Raw genomic sequence first — 19,379 nt, 5'->3', positions numbered from 1 at the left:
GGCAAGAATATTGGAGTGGGGTGCCATTTCTTCCTCCAGGGGATCTTCCTCACCCAGGGATCGCACCCACCTCTGTTACATCTCCTGCATCGGCAGGTGGGCTCTTTACCACTAGCACCAGCTGCGAAGCCCTGAAATCTTGGTAGCTTGATTCAAATCCCACAATTCCATGGTCAGTGGGATTCCAAAGTCCTCCCCCACATTTATTTATTGTGAAACACTTAAATTGTGCCAGGATCCTCTGCCTTGGGAAAAATATGGAAGGTTTATGGGAAAATAAGAAGGAGAAACACCTGACAGGGAGGTTATAATAGGGTAAAGGATAGATAGGGTAAATGACAATAATGTAAATGATAGAATCAAAATTCAATGATCTTGAAAGATAAAGCCAAGGTGAAGCTGGCATTATGAGATTGGACAGGGAGAAATGCAAGAGTTTCCATTTCAAGTTTTCTTTTTTTAAGTTAAGGATAGAATGAATGAATGAATAATATATATGCATGAATGTTGTGGGGCTTCCCAGGTAGTTCTAGTGGTAAAAAATTCACCTGCCAATGCAGGAGATATGGGTTCAATCCCTTCATCAGGAAGATCCCCTGGTTGAATAGGAAATGGCAACCCCTTCCAGTATTCTTGCTGGGAGAATCCCATGGACAGAGGAGCCTGGCAGGCTCAGTTCAGTCCAGCTCAGTCACTCAGTTACGTCCAACTCTTTGCGACTCCATGGACTCTCTGCAGCACGCCAGGCCTCCCTGTCCATCACCAACTCCCAGAGTTTACTCAAACTCACGTCCATTGAGTCAGTGATGCCATCCGGCCATCTCATCCTCTGTCATCCCCTTCTCTGCCGGCCTTCAATCTTTCCCAGCATCAGGGTCTTTTCCAATGAGTCAGCTCTTTGCATCAGGTGGCCAAATTATTGGAATTTCAGCTTTAACATCAGTCCTTCCAGTGAACACCCGGGACTGATTTCCTTTAGAATGGACTGATTGGATTTTTTCACAGTTCAAGTGACTCTTAAGAGATTTCTCCAACACCACAGTTCAAAAACATCAATTCTTCTGTGCTCAGCTTTCTTTATAGTCCAAATCTCACATCCATACATGACTACTGGAAAAACCATAGCCTTGACTAGACAGACCTTTGTTGGCAAAGTAATGTCTCTGCTTTTTAATAGGCTGTCTAGGTTGGTCATAACTTTCCTACCAAGGAGTAAGTGAAGTGAAGTGAAGTCGCTCAGTCGTGTCCGACTCTTTGCAACCCCATGGACTGTAGCCAACCAGGCTCCTCCATCCATGGGATTCTCCAGGCAAGAATATTGGAGTGGGTTGCCATTTCCAAGGAGTAAACGTCGTTTAAATTCATGGCTGCAGTCAACATCTGCAGTGATTTTGGAGCCCCCGCAAAATAAAGTCAGCCACTGTTTCCACTGTTTCCCCATCTATTTGCCATGAAGTGATGGGTCTGGATGCCGTGATCTTAGTTTTCTGAATGTTGAGTTTTAAGCCAACTTTTTCACTCTCCTCTTTCATTTTCATCAAGAGGTTCTTTAGTTTTGTAGCCTGGCACACTACAGTCCATGAAATTGCAAAAGAGTTGGACACAACGGAGCATCTGAGCAGAGTACAGCACATGGATGATGTAGCTATGCTTAAAAATAAGAAATGGAAACCTCTTTGGATGGAGGAAGCCAGTATAGAGTATGAGTCAACCCTTCCCTAGACCGTACGGAGACCCTACAGGGTCAAACCCACAGGAGCAACCCCCAATTTAGGGCACACACTGGGGCAAATGGAAGTGCCTGTATTTTAGTTCAAAAAACTCAACTAGAAACAAAACTTTTAAGAGATTCAAGACCTATTGACTACATGCTTTCTACCATCTACAAGGAAGAATCAAAATACCTGAGCACAGCATATGAGCCTCTGTGACTTAGTTCTGTCTACTTTCTGTTTCATAATTGCTTCTCATGTGAAAAAAGCCAAGCTTGCAACAAATCAGCTGTTTCGAAAACTAACAAAATAGGCAATAGAGCTAGGCGTGTGCATTTCCAGATCAAAGCAAGTGATCTGTGTGCTTTCCTTTGCGCTGATTAAACCTTATCTGGAGTCTGCTCTGTGTCCAACTCCGGGCTTATGTTTCCAAAAAGACAACGACAAGATGGGGAAATAATCCAGCATGAGGAGCTACTCAGCAATGAAAAGATATGTCTTGTGCGGATATATTTTGCTCAGAGAATTCTTTAAGCTCCCTTGATGGCTATTTTCAACTGTTTGTAAGGTAATCATAGATGAAGCAGGCATGTTTCAGGAAAAAAACTTAGAGCCAGTGTGTGAACCTTGCAGGAAGTCAGACTCAGCTCTGGACAAGCACTAACCCTCACAAGAATTGAATATTGGGAGCAACAGCAAGTCTTCTGTAGCTGGGAGTATCCATCTGCAGACAGCATGCTCCGTGTGAGAGACATACCTGGTGCATGGAAGAGTCTAACTTACCTGAAATGTACTCTCTTTGTGACCATCACCATCAGCAGGTTCTAGGATTTCTTAGAGATGTCCAGAAGTCTTGAAAAGAACAGGGGTTGTCAAGAATGGAGAAATAAGAGAGGAGAATATGAGGAAGATGGGATTAACATTAGAGAAACTCTGAAATCTGTTAATTGGGCTTTCTAGAAACTCTGTTTCCTTTTTTTTGCCCAGTGACATACTTCCCCCAACCTCCAAGCTATTGTCTTTTACCACTTTCAAGATACTCCTTAATTAAAGGGTTAGCAATAATTCATACTAACATGTAAATGACTTAGAGAAATCCACAGTCTTTTCTGCCTAGAGCCATTGCTTATCAGTAAGTGATAAAAGCTAAGTAATAGACTATAGAAAGTACAGTCATTAGCTACTTGCAAGGGAGAAATCAAGGGTTATATTTGCGGGTACATATGCCAAGTGTTGATAATAAATAATAGAAATGTCCTTTAACTTAGGCACAAAATGAATCTATTTGAAGAACACTGGGGAAGCGCTCAGAAATAAGGATCAGTAACCACACCTTAGGAAAGATATGAACCAGGGAAACCCTGAGGGTCTGGGTAGTAGAACAGGTGAACCTTCTCTCCCCTGCCTGCTGCAAGAAAGCTTTGCTCTGACTGCTGCCTTGGCCACCATATCTGTGTGTCTAACTTAACATTCAGATTCTCAAAAGACAGAGAATGATGGTGGATCTTGGGTCTTGTGACCACCTTGGAAGCTAAGAGAAAAAGTTCTCATGCCAGGTGGTGTAGGTAGAAGCATAAAGGAGAGATAACCAGTGTGAAAGATTGAAGGCAAAGGAAGAAGAGGGCAGCAGAGGATGAGATGGTTGGATAGCATCACCAACTCGATGGACATAATTCGGAGCAAACTCCAGGAGATAGCGAAGGACAGGGAAGCCTGGTGTGCTTGGAGGGGCAAAGAGTCAGACAAGACTTAGTGACTGAACAACAAAAAGATAGCGGGATGCAGGAATATGCGTAAAAGAGGGACAGAGGGTCTCTGAGCAAACTAAAATCACATCACACACAGTTTTGAGCTGTCTCATGTCAGCAATAAATCCAGTATTGTCACCACTATGCTCACAATGCTTGAGTGTCTCCCAGGCTCCAACAGGAGAAGTCCAAGTTCCATAGCGAGTATCGGCGACCCAAGAAGCCTTGCCCTTGACTACTTTGTTGCGGTGGGAAAAGTTCTTTTGTTTTCCCTCTTGCCCTTTGCTGGGTTCTTTTTTCACTTGAACCATTCCTAGTCTGTAGTCTGTACCTACTCTTTTTGATTTTAACTGTTCCTAATCTGTAGTTTGTTTTTCGAGAGACTGACCTGAAATGTAAGTTACATCCTACACCTATCGCCCTCCAACTCTGCATGAGCTGCGTTCCATACCTGTGCATGTGTGCGTGCATGCTCGGTGCTGTCTGACTCTGTGACCCCATGGACTGTAGCCTGCCAGGCTCCTCCTCCTCTGGAATTTTCCATGCAAGAATACTGGAGTGGGTTGCCATTTCCTTCTCCAGGGAATCTTTCCTACCCAGGGATTGAAACTGTGTCTCTTGAGTCTCCTGCATCGGCAGGTGAATTCTTTACCACGGCCCCACCTGTGTATTATCCTTTAACTCTTTTTCATCACATCCTGTATCTGGTGATCACCTTCACAGCTGCCTGTTTACAGACAACCCCTTGTAGTTTTTCTCTTTTCACATTTCAGAAAGAAAGCTGCAGTGCAATAAACAGAAGACAGTGGACCCAATGGCCCGGGCTACCAGACGCCAGCCTATGACTGCATTCGAAACAGTGCAAGAGGAGGAAGAATACAAGATGCTCACAAATTTGTCCCTTATCACCTGCCTCTGACTGTGCACCCTCCTCTGTAAGATCCTCCAGATTCCTCAGGGAAGGCGGGACACAGATCTTGAGGCTCGAGCCTATTGTGTCTCCCCGCCCCTGACTGAGGATAAAAGCCACCTTTCTATTTCCTCCAACTCTATCTCCATTATTTTGTATTTGACTTCGGTGGGCAGAGAAAGCCGAGATTTTGGCAATAACGACTTCACTGGCTGAACGACAACTGGGTCACCTTTCTGGCTGATGCCCAGTATCATGCACCCTGGCAATCCTGGTCCTAACACTCCTTCTCCGTGCAGCCCTCTTCCCACTCCTGCCAGCTTTGAGGTTTCCTATTCGCCCTCCTAGATGATGGAACAACTTGACGGGCTGCATCCACAAAGCTCCTGCTCGGTTTGGTGTCTCCACTGACTCAGGTTTTATTTTTGAGGTTTACAGTTTTGTCAGATGTGTTTCCCATGAGTCGCTTCATATCTCTGGTAGCACAAAGCAGGATCTAAACAGATCCGGTCCTTGGGAGCATCAGAATTGGGGCAGAAGTAAGGGTGAGGTGCAGAGCCATAATCTTTCCCTTTCCTTCTTTCTGCTTTCAAGTCGGAGTAAATAGAGCTTCACATTGCCTGCTGCATTGTAGGTGTTCAATAAACACTCACTTGAACGGCTACCAAGGTCAGAGGGCTTTCACTCCTCGTGACCAATGACCAGGCCCAGAGCCAGGTCTCCTGAAGCCTGAGGCTTACTCAGTTTGTCTGGCCCTCGTGGGAAAAGAATACAAATTCTTATTTTGGCAGTTGTCAAGAAGACAGATGACAGGAGGAGTGCCTTGAAATAGAGTCCTGTAAGAGAGAGGCCTGAGGCAGACATGTCTCACCTTCTTGGCAAATCCGCCTCTGCTCACACTCACCCATGTCGTTTCACAGAAGAGAGTCAGGTAAGGAGAAGGGTCAGCCTTCATGAAGTCTTTTTTTTTTAATTTATTTTTTATTGGGGTATAGTCATCTTGGGCTTCTCAGGTGGTTCAGTGGTAAAGAATTCACCTGTAATGCAGGAGATGTGGGTTTGATCCATGGGTTGGAAAGATGCCCTAGAGAAGGAAATGCTTGCCTGGGAAATCTCGCAGACAGAGGAGCCTGGTGATCTATAGTCCATGGGATCACAAAGTTCAGTTCAGTTCAGTTCAGTTGCTCAGTCGTGTCCGACTCTTTGCGACCCCATGAACTGCAGCACGCCAGGCCTTCCTGTCCATCACCAACTCCTGGAGCCTACCCAAACTCAAGAGTTGGATGTATCTTAGCAACCACTTCCAACAACAATATAGGTGCCTTACCAAGTTGTGTTAGTTTCTGCTGTATGAGACTGTGCGTATCCCCGCCCTCTCGGAAGTCCCTCCCACCTCCCAACCCTCATCCTGTCCACCCAGGCCATCACAGCGACCCGAGCTGAGCTCCCGGTGCCATACAGCAGGTTCCCACTAGCTGTCGGTTTTACATGGTAGGGCACATGCATTAATCCCAACCTCCCAATTCATTCCTCCTCTTTACCCCGACCCTGTGTCCACGTGTGCCTTCTCTACACCTGTGCCTCTGCTCCTGCCCTGAAAATAGGTTCATCTGTACCATTTTCCTGGATTCCACATTCATGCCTCAATATATGATGTTTGCTTTTCTCTTTGTGATTTACTTCACTCTGTGTTGCAGACTTTAGGTTCATCCATATCTCTGCAGATGGATCGGTTTCATTTCTTTTTATGGCTAAGCAGTATCCGGTTGCATCTATGTATGTGCTGATGGTCAGCTACATGTAATCACAGGGTGAAAGTGAAAGTGAAAGTGGCTTCTCTGGTGGTTCAGAGCTTAAAGCGTCTGCCTGCAACACGGGAGACATGGGTTCGATCCCTGGGTCCGGAAGATCCCCTGGAGGAGGAAATGGCAACCCACTCCAGTATTCTTGTCTGGAGAATCCAGACAGAGGAACCTGGTGGGCTATGGTCCATGGGGTCGCAGAGTCCGGCACGACTGAGCGACTTAAAAAAAAATACTTCAGGAATTCCTGGAGTATTTTTAAATTCTTTTTCTTTTTCTTTTTTTTTTGTATTTTACCTGTACTTTATTTATTTTTTTTTTGGATTTTTTTTTTTGGTAATTAATTTATTTTTTATTGGAGGCAAATTATTTTACAATATTATATTGGTTGGTTTTGCCATACATTGACATGAATTCGCCCCGGGTTTACATAAGTTCCCCCTCCTGAACCCCCCTCCCACTTCCCTCCTCCCTTTATCCTCCCTCTGGGTCATCCCCGCATGCCAGCCCCGAGCATCCTATAACATGCATTGACCCTGAACTAGTGATTCATTTCACATATGACAACATACGTGTTTCAATGCCATTCTCCCAAATCATCCCACCCTCACCCTCTCCCATAGAGTCCCAAAGACTGTTCTATACATCTGTGTCTCTTTTAAATTATTTTTCTAACACAATTTGAAATCGCTGTTACTGTCTATATAAAACAACACACATGTAAGTGCCTTACAGACCACATTTTAACTCACTGATGATGGAGGCCATCAATGAGATACTTTGAGTGGCCAGATTATCTAACTTTGGGGAAGCCTATAGTAAATCTTTCTTGATAGCTTAAAATGTGTGTCTTTGAATGCTTTTGAAATGTAGCATTGACTTGGAAAGGCTCTTGTTTTACGTTTGTGTCTTTTCTTCCTTTTTTTTCCCTCTAAACTCAGGCTCTATCAGGGCCCTCTCACGTAAAATTTTATGCATATGAGCTCTTCCACAGTACTCCTTAAGTGCCTAAGTAAGTGCTGGGGGAGGGAAATTGAACTGTTGGACCTGGTGTTATGACAACAATCCCAACAGGTACTTTCTCAGATGACTGTCTGTTTTAAGAGCTACTGATGTGAATCAGACAGTGAAGATAAAGAGTGTGGAGTCACAGTCAAGCTTTTTTAAAAAAGACTTTTTGATGTCAACCATTTTTAATGGCTTTATTGAATTTGTTACAATATTGATTCTGTTTTATGGGTTTTTTTTTTTTGCCATGAGACATGTGGGATCTTAGTTCCCCCTGACCAGGGATCCAACCTGCACCCCCCAGAATTGGAAGGTAAAGTCTTAACCTCTGGCTGAAATCCCATAGCTAAATATTAGTAACAATGCAGTTTTGTAATATGTGGACTAGTTTTACTGAAGACCGAAGATGCTGACTCTCCAAGATGAGCTCCTTAGCAACTGCCAGCTCTTTGCATCTATGAATCTGTGTGGAAAAGAAATTTATCCAATTCTGTGCAACCAAAATAAAATTCAAACATACATGCCATTCTGAAACTTACAGAAAACTGGAACTGTTGTCTGTGCCCTCAACTGTAGTTTGCTTGTGTAAATTAGCAGTGACTCATTGTTTTTGTTTTCTTTTTTTTTATTGAAGGATAATTGCTTTACAGAATTTTGCTGTTTTCTGTCAAACCTCAACACGAATCAGCCATAGGTACACATATATCCCCTCCTTTTTGAACCTCCCTCCCATCACCCTCCCCATCCCACCCCTCTAGGTTGATACAGAGCCCCTGTTTGAGTTTCCTGAGCAGTACATCAAATTCCCATTGGCTATCTATTTATATATGGTAATATAAGTTTCCATGTTACTTTTCCATACATCTCACCCTCTCCTCCCCTCTCCCCATGTCCATAAGTGGTTTCATTGTGTTTTAAACATAGGTTCTGAGTGTAATCAAATAGACATTTATGCCTACACGTCACTTCGAGTTTTCAATATAATTTTCATATTTGCACTCTATGTATGATTTTATTTGAAAGTGAGACTTCACTGCTCAATAAAAAATAAAACCAAAAAATAGGGTGTTAGCAGGGAGAATGTGGAGTTTAGAGGTAGGTGGTTCCTAGGTTCAAATTCAAGTGATGTCCAATACTGAGTGGACCCCATAGCTGGTATTTCATAATTGTTTGCCGGACCCAGTCCGGTCATTAAGAGTGCTGCCTACAGATACAGCCTGAGACCCTTGAGGTTCTTAGGCTTTTCTTTTTTATTTCAGGAAACATCTCACGTGAGGAAGGTGAGCTCTGCATATCAATATGATAGCTATATTCAAAGGCCAAGAAGAACCTGGAAGAGAAGGACATTCATGAAAAAAAAAAAGTGCTAGGTAATCGGGTCAGCCTGGCTCTGAGCCCAAGTGGGCAGTTTAGTAATTGAAGAGTTTTGTTTCTCGAAGAAGCCCAAGGGACAATGCAGGCCTTATGCTGAATCCACTGCCCAGACCTCACCTCCCCGCACTACCCCTGCCCCAGCTTTGGGGACCTCCCATAATCTCCTCTCGTGGACAAAGGAACAAAGGCCAGTCTATTTCCCTCCGCCCCGGAGATGCCATCAGGGGAAAACAGAGCATGTTTTCTTCAAAGTCCAAAACATTCAGTTTTTGGCCAGGAGGCCAAACTTGTTGAACTGGGAGAGAGGGGGCTCCGATCGGAGGCTGGGAGGCGTTGGCAGGTTTCCTGACTTTGGGTGGAGCGTGCTGGGCTCCGGGTGAGAGACTTGGTGGGAGTTGGACTGCAGGAGGAAGAAGGGGAGCTTGCCAGAACTGGCTGGCTCCAACCTCACATTCTTGGCAAGGAGAGAGAGTCCTTGGAGGGGGAGATCTCCAGAAGCTGCAGGGAGGGTTGCCTTTCCTCTGCCTATGTGTTTGCAGAATCGTAAAGGCAATCACATGCTTTATTAGACGTTAAGCCAGTGTTGATGCTCAGCAAAAATAAACAAAACCAAGGAACAAAACCCAAACATCTCAATTAGGTCATCAGAGAGATGTCTCCTTGGTGTCGACAATCAAATTTCCTCTTCATGTTTCACTGGCAGACGTGAAGTCTGCCTTGTTTCAGAGCTGGGGTGGTCTCCTAGGCAGTCTCTCTGACCCTCAGATCATTCTCTTTTTTAAAAAAAAAAATTCAATTGGAGGATAATTACTTTATAGGGTTGTGTTGCTTTCTTCCATACAGCAATGAGAATCAGCCATAACTACAGCCTCCCCTCTCTCTTGAGCCTCCCCCACTCCCAATCCACCCTTCTAGGTCATCACAGAGCTGGGCTCCCTGTGCTATAGCAGCTTCCCTCTAGCCTTCTATTTTACATATGGCAGAGTATATATGTCAGGGCTCTTGTCTGCTCTGCACATGGCAGGCAGAGCGGCCAACTTAGGTAGCATCTTGAAGGTGCCATTTCTTGGCTTTAACTTTCTGTTTTTCCCCATTGTCTATGAAATAAACTTCGACTCATCCCTGTCACTCAAAGTCTTCCACAGTCTGTCCCTAAAGGATGTGTTTAATCTGAGTTTTACTGTAAACAATCTATCCCCTGGTCTGTTTCACATTCACGTTCTTTACTCCACCTGATGATCACACGACTCCCTCCCACCTTTCCAAGTTCTACCTACTCTAAAATACCAGCCTCAGACACAGCACATTCTATAAAAGCTCCCTGAGAAATACTCATTAAGAAAATCAGACTTACTCTAGACTTGCCCTTTCATCCACTAGCGCTAAGGTTTGGGACTAGAGCAGAGCAGCAACTTCTCTGAACCTCAATTTTCTCAGCTATAAAATGAGGAAAACTTATAGGGAGTGTAAAATTTTGCAGAGAAAATCACAGAGTCCTTAGCACATGCTTACCTAGCACGTAGTGAGTGTTTAAAAACTCCATTTTTGAATTTACAATTAGGCTTACCCTGTTCTATCTTATTTATGGCAGGAAGAAATGTACTCCTATTGTTTCACTCTGCATTTGAAAGAATTTCTGCAAGGCAAAAGAAAACCTGTGAAAAAACTCACGAAATCAATAGACAACTTCACAGTTACATGCTTATCACCACGTTCCACTCTGCGCTTTCACATATGGCATCCTGGTGGTAAGTCTAATTTACCAAAGACGTTATAACTAACCATTATATCTTACCTGCTTCCCAAAGGAGCAGTAAAATCAGCATTCACAATAGTGTAGACGTTGTAGTCTCTGCTCAGGTTTGTAGAACATAGAGCTATCAACTTATACTTACAGAAGACTTCGGTTTTCAAACGCTGTCTCGTTTGGTCACCAAAACAATCCTGGAAGTTAGGAATACTCAGCATTTTCTCACAAAGGAAGGAAGAAGGACTCATAATGACCAAGTGAGGCCACCAGGTTAATGTCACGGTCAGTGCAGAAACAAGTCATGTGGGCACAGGGTAGAGACCCAGTGAGATTTCATAAAGCGAATGAAGGAATGCAAGAACAGCTGAATGAGCAAAGTAACCTGCCTTCCGCTTCGGCTGAGAGATACGATTCTTTAGGAGCGACGGGAGGATAACGCTCTGTGGTGACTTAAATGGGAAGGAGAACCAGAAAAGAGGGACTGCATGTATACTACAGCTGACTCACTTTGCTGCACAGCAGAGACTCACCCAACACTGTGGAGCCGCTGTGCGCCAATGAGTACTAAAGCCCATAAAAAATTCAGAGCAAGCCTTCAAAAAAATACAAAGTCTTTTAAAAATTGGAGGGACTGTATCTGTCGGATCTTTTCAGTTTCAGCAGAGGTCCTACATACTTTGCTTAAGGAAAAGTGAGATTTATTGGCTTCTGTAAATGAGAAGCACAAGGACCAAGGTGCCTTTTAAGAGTTGATTCTGAGCTCAAGTCATCTTACCAGTTCTTCTCTCTCTCTGTCTCTCTCTCACACACACACACTCACACACACACACACTCTCCCTTGTCTCTCCTCTGCAGGACAAACTTCCCCCACTCAGCAGAGAAGATAGCAGTGTCTCAACCTCGCATCCTTCCTGTTCTACCCTCAGGATGATAAAGAAGCGAGGATGTGCTGGGCTTCACATTCACCGGCTAAAACAGGGCCCGGCAACCCTAGGTGAAAGTGATTTGAGTACTACTTGTGGAGTATCCCAGTGATCACGTGTATTTCGTAGTGGTGTGGGCTTCTGATTGCCCCCTCCAGCCCCACCTACACCAAGAAGTGGTAATAGCTCATTCCTGTTGAGTTCTTATTCAAGGTCAGCCCCTATTCTTTGTCACTGTGTGATCTCTCCTTGAGTCCTGTGAGCAGCTCTACAACGCAGTTCTTTTATTATTATCATTTATCGGTAGGGAAAGTAAGGCACAGACAGTTAAAGTAACTTCTCCAAGGTTTTGCGGCCATTAGGTAGTGGGAATAGACAGTTGGGTCTAAATGTTCTAACTCCAGAGACCATGCTCACAACCACCACACAACTGCCTCTCAGTTACTACTGTGTGACTGGAACATTCCATTGTTATTGTTCGGTTGCTCAGTTGTGTCTGATTCTTTGTGACCCCATGGACTGCAGCGTGAAGGCTTCCCTGTCCTTCACTATTTGCAACAGTTTGTTCAAACTCAGGTCCACTGAGTCAGTGATACCATCCAACCATCTCATGCTCTGTCACCTGCTCCTCCTCCTGCCTTCAATCTTTCCCAGCATCAGGATCTTTTCCAACGAGTTGGCTCTTTGCATCAGGTGGCTAAGATATTGGAGCTTCAGCATCAGTCCTACCAATGAATGTTCAGGGTTGATTTCCTTTAGCATCGATAATTGTTGCAAAGAATAGGGATAATGAATGTATTCACAATACCAAGTAGAGACTCCATCAACAACAGTTATTGCTCCATTCCAAGAAGATGCTTATTTAAGGATTCTAGCTAGTCCAGGAAGCTCATAAGGATGACCAGGGCCAGAACTATCCACCATTTTGAGATCTTTGTGTTAACAAGCCCAGGTCTCTGAAGCAAGGTTTATACTTTAGTTGAGACTGTGAACAATATTTGGGGCTCAAGGGACAGAAATCCAACAAGTTGACTTAAAACTAAGAGAAGAATATTTACTATCACAAATAAAATATGCAGACAAGAGCCAGTGCATTTTCAAATGCACTTTCTAAAAATCAGCCTTTCTTTATCTCCCAGTTTTACCTTCCTCGACGTTGCTTTATTTTTCCAGTTTGGCAGAGGTGGTCACTGTACAATGTCCTTCCACACTGATACCAGTTTAGCATATTGACCTCCCCACTACCATTCCCAGGTGAAGAGGGCATCTCTCTCATGAAAATTCCATCAAAAGCCCTGGGGAACCTCTCTTTGGTCTGGCTTGAGTCACAAGCCTGCCCCTGAACCAGTGACATGGCCATAGTCACGCAGTGTTCTGGTTGCCCCAAAACAGCTGGCTCTGCTCACAAACGGAAATCAAGGTGCAGTTACCAATGAAGGGGAAAAAGATCCAGGGCAGCTGCGATGATTCTTCTCCTCCAGGGCACTATAAACAACTGATTGGAAAATTCCAATCAGTTAAGTGGAGAAAGAGTTCTTGAGTTTCATCTCGAGAGGGCAAGCCTCATTTCAATTTCAGAAAGAAAAATTTGGTCTCAACAACTTTTCATTGCACCTTCCCTATTCATTCAATATGTATTTATTAAACACCTACTGTGAATCAGACAGGCTTCCCCGGTGGCTCAGCAGTAAAGAATTTTGCCTGCAATGAGGAGCCACAGGAGACGCAGGTTCAATCCCTGGGTCAGGAAGATCCCCTGGAGGAGGGCATGGCAACCCACTCCAGTATTCTTGCCTGGAGAATCCCATGGACAGAGGAGCCTGGTGGGCTACAGTCCATGGGGTCACACAGAGTCGGACACGACTGAGTGACTGAGCACACATGTATGCGTGCATCAGACACGGTGAAAAGAACCGAGGATACAAAGAGAAGCAAACGCATCTGCTACCCTCTACAGCTCCCCGTCTAGTGATGATTTTTGTGGATGGAGACAAGAATTTTAATAGTTATCTTATAGTTTTATGCTCTAGACACAAAATAATTTCCAAATAGCATAAATATTCAAATATTAAGTATTAAACTATATTACTGAAGTGACTTAGCAGCAGCAGCAGCAGCAGCAGCAGCAACCACTACAAGAAAATATGGTAACAGATTTATGTAATTGGATTTTTTTGTGTAATTTATGAATTGGAGAAAAATGTATTCACCAAATTGTTTCAGAAGACAGCAGCACACTTGGTTGGAAGAATTTTTGTTTGTTTTGTTTTAATTCGGCTGGATTGGGTCTTAGTTGTGGGATTTTTGTTGTGGTGCCTGAACTCTCTAGTTGACGTGAGTGGGCTTAATTGTGACTTAGTTGCTCCCATACATGTGGGATCTAAGTTCCCTGAACAGAGTTTGAACATGCTTCCCCTGCTTTGGAAGGCGGGTTCTTAACCATGGGACCACCAGGAAGTCCTGCAGGCAGAAATGTTTGATAAGCTTCTTGGGGTACAGGTCAGGACCCTCGAAGAATGCTTACCTATCAAAAGATGGTTCATTGCTTGCTTTACATAATAAAAGAACGTTGTGTGCTCACTAGACAGAGAAATTAAAGGGAGATTTGGCAAAACAGAAAAAGATGGTGTGATGCTTTGCACTTAATGGTGATGTTTCCTTCCTCCTGAAACCTCCCTCCCTGCCCTCTGCCAGCCTCCACCACAACAATTGGTGTGAGTGGATTTATTGGGGAAACCAATGAATGGACTGAGCTTCCTCCACACGGAGCCTGTGGCTGCAGTCGCCACTGCTGGGCTGACTGCACTGACATCTGGTTTACATTGACCTAATCACAGGGTGGGGATGGACGCTCAAGCCTGACCCCGAAGGCAGGAACCATAAAAGAGACGGGGGCTAAATATGACTGCATCACACGAAACAGATTCTGAATAGTTTAAAATGCCATAAACAATGTTAGCGTGTCAAAGACAAACTGGAATGAGTTTTGTTTGCCGCGTAAATGACAGAAGTTTATTTTTTAAAAATCTTTTTATTTATCATTAAGAAAATAAAGGCAAACACTCCAATAGAAATATAGGCAGAGAGTTGGGCATTTTCAAAAGGAAAAAAATTTAAATGAACAATTAACACATGAAGGAGTTTGTTATTGCTCAGTCTTTCAGTCGTGGTTGACTCTTGGAGACCCCATGGACGGCAGTACTCCAGACTTCCTTGTCCTTCACCATCTCCCAGGGTTTGCTCCAACTCATGTTCATTGAGTCGGTGATACCACTCAACCATCTCATCCTCTGTCGTCCCCTTCTCCTCCTGCCCTCAGTCTTTCCCAGCATCAGAATCTTTTCCAGTGAGTCGGCTCTTTGCTTCAGGTGGCCAAAGCATTGGAGCTTCAGCATCAGCATCAGTCCCTCCCATGAATATTCAGGGTTGATTTCCTTCAGGATTGACTCGTTTAATTCCTTGCAGTCCAAGAGATGCCCATCCATAGCAAAAAACAAAACAAAACACCAGAGTTCACCATAAAATAATAACTAAATCCCATGGTTTGCTTATCAGCTTGGAAGAAAAGAATTCAGAATTCCCAGTGTTGCTAGACTGTGGGGTAAATGGGCACCTTCAGATACTGCTCAACAGAGATAAACTTTCCAAAGAATAATTTAGCATTATGTTCTAAGTCCTTAATTGTATATATCTTTAATGAAAAAATTCACTTCTGGGGATGTATCCGAAAAAATATTTAGACAAATGTGAAAAGGTATGCATACAGGGGTACTCACTGTACCTTATTTATAAAAATGAACTATTTGAAACAACCTAATATTTCAGAGGCCACAGATTGGTGACCAAAACTATGCTGTGAAACACCAGGCAGCTGCTAAATGCTACGGTATAGGTGGATATGAGTGAATGTTGGCATACAGTTCCAATATAAACATTGTGAGTTGAAAAAATCAGGCTGTAAAAGGACATGTATATTTTGAAGCTAATTTTGACTGCAGACACCACACACAAAGGAACACATAGGAAAAATTGCCCAAAGGCCATTCACCGAGTGGTTTACAGAGCTTATTTGTGGGGTGATTGGACTAGAGGTGATTTGCAGAGTTTTCTGTTTGTTTAAATCTAACTGGTCTTGGGACTTCGCTGGTGATCCAGTGGCTAAGACTCTGCATCCAACACAGGAGACCTGAGTTCGATCAGTGATCAGGGAACTAGATCGCACATGTCACAACTAAGAGTCTGCATGCAAAAACTAAAAATCCGGCACGCACAACTGAAACCTGGCGCAGCCAACTAAATAAATTAATAAAATAAATTCAATTGGTCTCTAGGCTTGAGTATCCTAGAAAGAGAGCTGGATGCTCACACCGGGAAACAATAAACAGAAACACAGAGCGAGCGTGGTAGGCTGTGCAGTGTGGAAGAGGTAAGCTTGAGGTTCCAGGGAACCCAAGAGAGAGACCCATGGGAAGTCTCAGGGGCAGATTCTGAACCGCTTCCTCTGCGGCACCCTCTCTCCCTCAGGTATCCCCGTGGTAGAGTGTTGCAGCGTGGCGTCCAGACGTGTGTCTCTACACTCCAAGTGTGACTCCTTCTGAACATCACCAGTGATCGGACCATCCTTCATTCCCGAGCTGCAGGAGCCCATCACAACTTACCAGTGTGCCCACTGCCCGCGCACCACGCCCCACCCCACCAGCCCTGGAGCCTCACTTCTGTGCCTGCTACCCGGGCTCTGCTGTCTACCTGAAAAGTCAGCCCCTATTCCTCGTTCGGTGACCTCCTTAAAGATTGCTTAGCTGTGGAATTCTTCATGAACCCTTCTCAGACCTACTGGATTGTTCTTTCCTCTGAGTTCTAGCCAAAACTGCATCTGTCGCTTTGAGACCCCATGGACAGTAGCCCGCAAAGCTCCTCTGTCCAGGGGATTCTCCAAGCAAGAATACTGGAGTGGGTAGCCATTCCATTCTCCAGGGGATCTTCCTGATCCAGGGATGGAACCTGGGGTCTCCTGCACTAGATGCAGATTCTTTATCATCTGAGCCACTAGACTTTATTGTAGTATATTCTAGAATATACTAGAATATATATCGAGTATAAATATATTCTAGAATTTATAATAGAATAAACCTGACTTCTATTCTAGTATATTCTAGGCCCTCATCTTTGCTGTTGGATGCCAGGATCCTGTCTGCAGGCCTGATCCGATTCTCCATCCTGCCCTTCAAGATGGGATTGTGGCTCTGCTGTCCCACAGGCCAAACCTCAAAGGTGAACTGCTCACCTGAGCTGCGGGTGATTGCCCAGGAGCCCTCTCTGCTTTGCTGCTTAGGATAAAGCTCAACCCCTTTACCATGACCTTGAAGCCCTCCTGGCTCTGACATTGCCTTGTGGGCCTGCTCCCCACTTTTGATTCTATATCCCCACCTCTGGAATGTGGTCCCCATGGCGGAAACTGGAGTGGTCGCCAGGGCGATAGGGGAGTCCCTGGCTCCAAGTGTGCTGCCCAGGGCCATGACCTTGCATGTATATGCCTGGTTGTCAGGCACAACCCTGGTGTCCAGGTCATGCAAGGAGGCTCAGCCATCCCTTGTTATTAAGAGCTGCAATTTCTCTCTCTCTTTTTTAAATTTGAATTGAGGTTTAGTTGGGCTTCCCTTGTAGCTCAGTCGGTAAAGAATCCGCTTGCAGTGCAGGACACAGGTTTGATCCCTGGGTTGGGAAGATCCTAAGGAGAAGGAAATGGCAACCCACTCCAGTATCCTGGCCTGGAAAATCTCATGGATGGAGGAGCCTGGTGGGCTGCAGTCCATGGGGTCGGCAAGAGTCGGGCACGACTGAGTGACTAACAATTACTTACTTACTTAGTTTCTTTACAATGCTGTGTTAGTTTCTGCTGTGCAACAGAGTGAACACATACATACGTCCCCTCCCTCTTGGACCTCCCTCCTTCCCCGCCTCCAGCCCACCCCTCTCGGTCATCATAGAGCACCTCGCAAACAAAGCTTTCTGTGCTGTGCAGCAGGTTCCCACTAGCCATGTGCTTTACACATGTATGTATGTTGATCTCCATCTTCCAATCCACCCCTTCCCTTCCTGTCTCCACACCCACATGTTCTTTTTTAAAATCTATGCCTCTATTCCTGCCTTGCAAATAGGTTTACCTGTACTGTCTTTCCAGATTCCACATATACGTGTCCATATGTAATATTTTTTAGTATTTCCAAGCTATGAAATTGGTGGCCACAAAATCTTTGAAACTAATAATGGATAGCATTTTTAGCCTATTTTCTAAGACTAACTAGAAATGCGTGTACCCCGATGACACGACTGGGTATCATTCAGGCATATACCTGTTGGGATTTTGGTGTTACGGAGTTTCTTGGACTGAGTGGAAGTTGGACCTTTGTCTCAAAGCTGGTCTGTTAAGGACTGACAAGAGTGGGCACGGGAAACATTCATCACTTGGGAACGTCTTCGGGAGGTGTCATTAACAAGACTGGCTATGTGTGCGATTCATGGAGGGGAGAATCGAAAGGGAAAACCATGGAAGAGTCCTTGTTTTTGGATGGAGAAGTTGCATCCAAGGATGGTGGTGCATTTACAGAGAGATGAAAGGCCGCGGGTGGGTGGGTGAGCACTTTGGAAGAGTTGATAGGGCATGTTGGGCTGTGCGGGGGAGAGGAAGGCGTTCTGTTACCAACGCAGTATGTTTGAGATGTCTGAGACACCCAGGTGAGGGTGGCAATTATTGTGTATGTGAGCCCAGAGCACACGGCTGAGCTGGAGATAGACATCCTGGAGTCATTAACATGGAAGTGAAACTTAAAAGTCATGGGGCGAGATGAACACGTGTTGAGAAGGGTCACAGGCAGAAAGCACGACCAGGATAAAAGCTGGGTCGCCTTGCATTATCTCCCTGTGCTTCATCTTACTCACCTGTATAACGGACATCGAAAAGTGCCAGGCACTATAGTGTGTAAGACAGATTGCTGGTGGGAAGCTGCTGCATCATGCAGGGGGCTCCGTTTGGCGCTCTGTGATGACCTGGAGGAACAGGATGAGGGCGGGGTGGGAGGGAAGGGATATACTCACACCTATACTGCTTCACCTCACTGCACAGCAGAGACTGACACAGCCCCCTAAAGCAATTTTATAATCCAATTAAAAAAAAGTGCCCGGCATGTAGTAGCACTCAGGAAATACAGCTTTAATTGTTAGCATTTTTTATAAGTTGGTAGGATGGGGACAGGTAATGAAGATACAAAGGAGACAGAAAGGTCTGGGGAAAATGTGGAACATACAGTTCCTTCTGCAGAGTGTGTGTGGGCCTGTGTGCATGTATATACATATCTTTTAGCTTTTTTCCATTACAGGTTATTATGCAATATTAAATATAGTTCCCTATGTGATATAGTAAATTCTTGCTTTCCATCTATTTTGCGTATAGTAGTATTAAAAAGCAGAGACATTACTTTGCCAACAAAGGTCTGTCTAGTTAAGGCTATGGTTTTTCCCGTGGTCATGTAAGGATGTGAGAGTTGGACTGTGAAGAAAGCTGACCGCCGAAGAATTGATGTGTTTGAACTGTGGTGTTGGAGAAGACTCTTGAGAGTCCCTTGTACCGCAAGGAGAGCCAACCAGTCCATTCTAAGGGAGATCGATCCTGGGTGTTCATTGGAAGCACTGATGCTGAAGCTGAAACTGCAATACTTTGGCCACCTCCTGCGACGAGTTGACTCACTGGAAAAGACTCTGATGCTGGGAAAGGTTGGGGGCGGGAGGAGAAGGGGACGACAGAGAATGAGATGGCTGGATGGCATCACTGACTCTGTGGACATGAGTGTGAGTGAACTCCAGGAGTTGGTGATGGACAGGGAGGCCTGGCATGCTGTGATTCATGGGGTTGCAGAGAGTCGGACACGACTGAGCGACTGAACTGAACTGAACTGAACTGAGTGTGTGTTTGTTAATCCCATGCTCTTAATTTATCCCTCTCCCTGTCTTTCCCTTTCAGTAACCATAAGTTTGTTTTCTATACCTGAGACTGTGTTTCAGCTTTGTATACAGATCTATTTGTATTATTTTTAAAATTCCATATACAGGTCATATCATATAATAGTTGTTTTCTCTGTCTGACTTACTTTACTCA

At 44.6% G+C, this 19,379-nt stretch overlaps 1 protein-coding gene across 6 annotated transcripts; it reads left to right on the top strand.

The window, feature by feature from the left end:
• The first annotated feature begins 5,165 nt into the window (after window positions 1-5,165).
• LOC148777924 (uncharacterized) lies at window positions 5,166-17,522 on the top strand. 6 transcript variants are annotated; one of them, XR_016037476.1, is made up of 5 exons: window positions 5,201-5,301; window positions 8,440-8,460; window positions 10,146-10,302; window positions 11,160-11,298; window positions 15,752-17,522. XR_016037476.1 is itself a non-coding variant. In XM_088836510.1 (5 exons), the coding sequence occupies exons 1-4, from the start codon at window positions 5,233-5,235 to the stop codon at window positions 15,606-15,608; spliced, it is 297 nt and encodes a 98-aa protein (XP_088692636.1). In that variant the 5' UTR covers window positions 5,201-5,232; the 3' UTR covers window positions 15,609-15,653; window positions 15,752-17,522. The 6 variants fall into 6 exon arrangements, 3 of the variants coding, with proteins under 3 accessions (XP_088692636.1, XP_088692637.1, XP_088692635.1); XM_088836510.1 differs by lacking the exon at window positions 11,160-11,298 and adding an exon at window positions 15,559-15,653; XR_016037478.1 differs by lacking the exon at window positions 11,160-11,298 and adding an exon at window positions 7,815-7,874 and having other exon boundaries at window positions 5,205-5,301.
• The last annotated feature ends 1,857 nt before the right edge of the window (window positions 17,523-19,379 follow it).

Source organism: Moschus berezovskii, chromosome 5, assembly GCF_049115385.1.
Source record: "Moschus berezovskii isolate FMDL1 chromosome 5, NW_MosBer_1.0, whole genome shotgun sequence".
Taxonomy (NCBI): domain Eukaryota; kingdom Metazoa; phylum Chordata; class Mammalia; order Artiodactyla; family Moschidae; genus Moschus; species Moschus berezovskii.
Note: the sequence above shows the minus strand (reverse complement) of the source record. Positions and strands in the feature narration are given on the sequence as shown.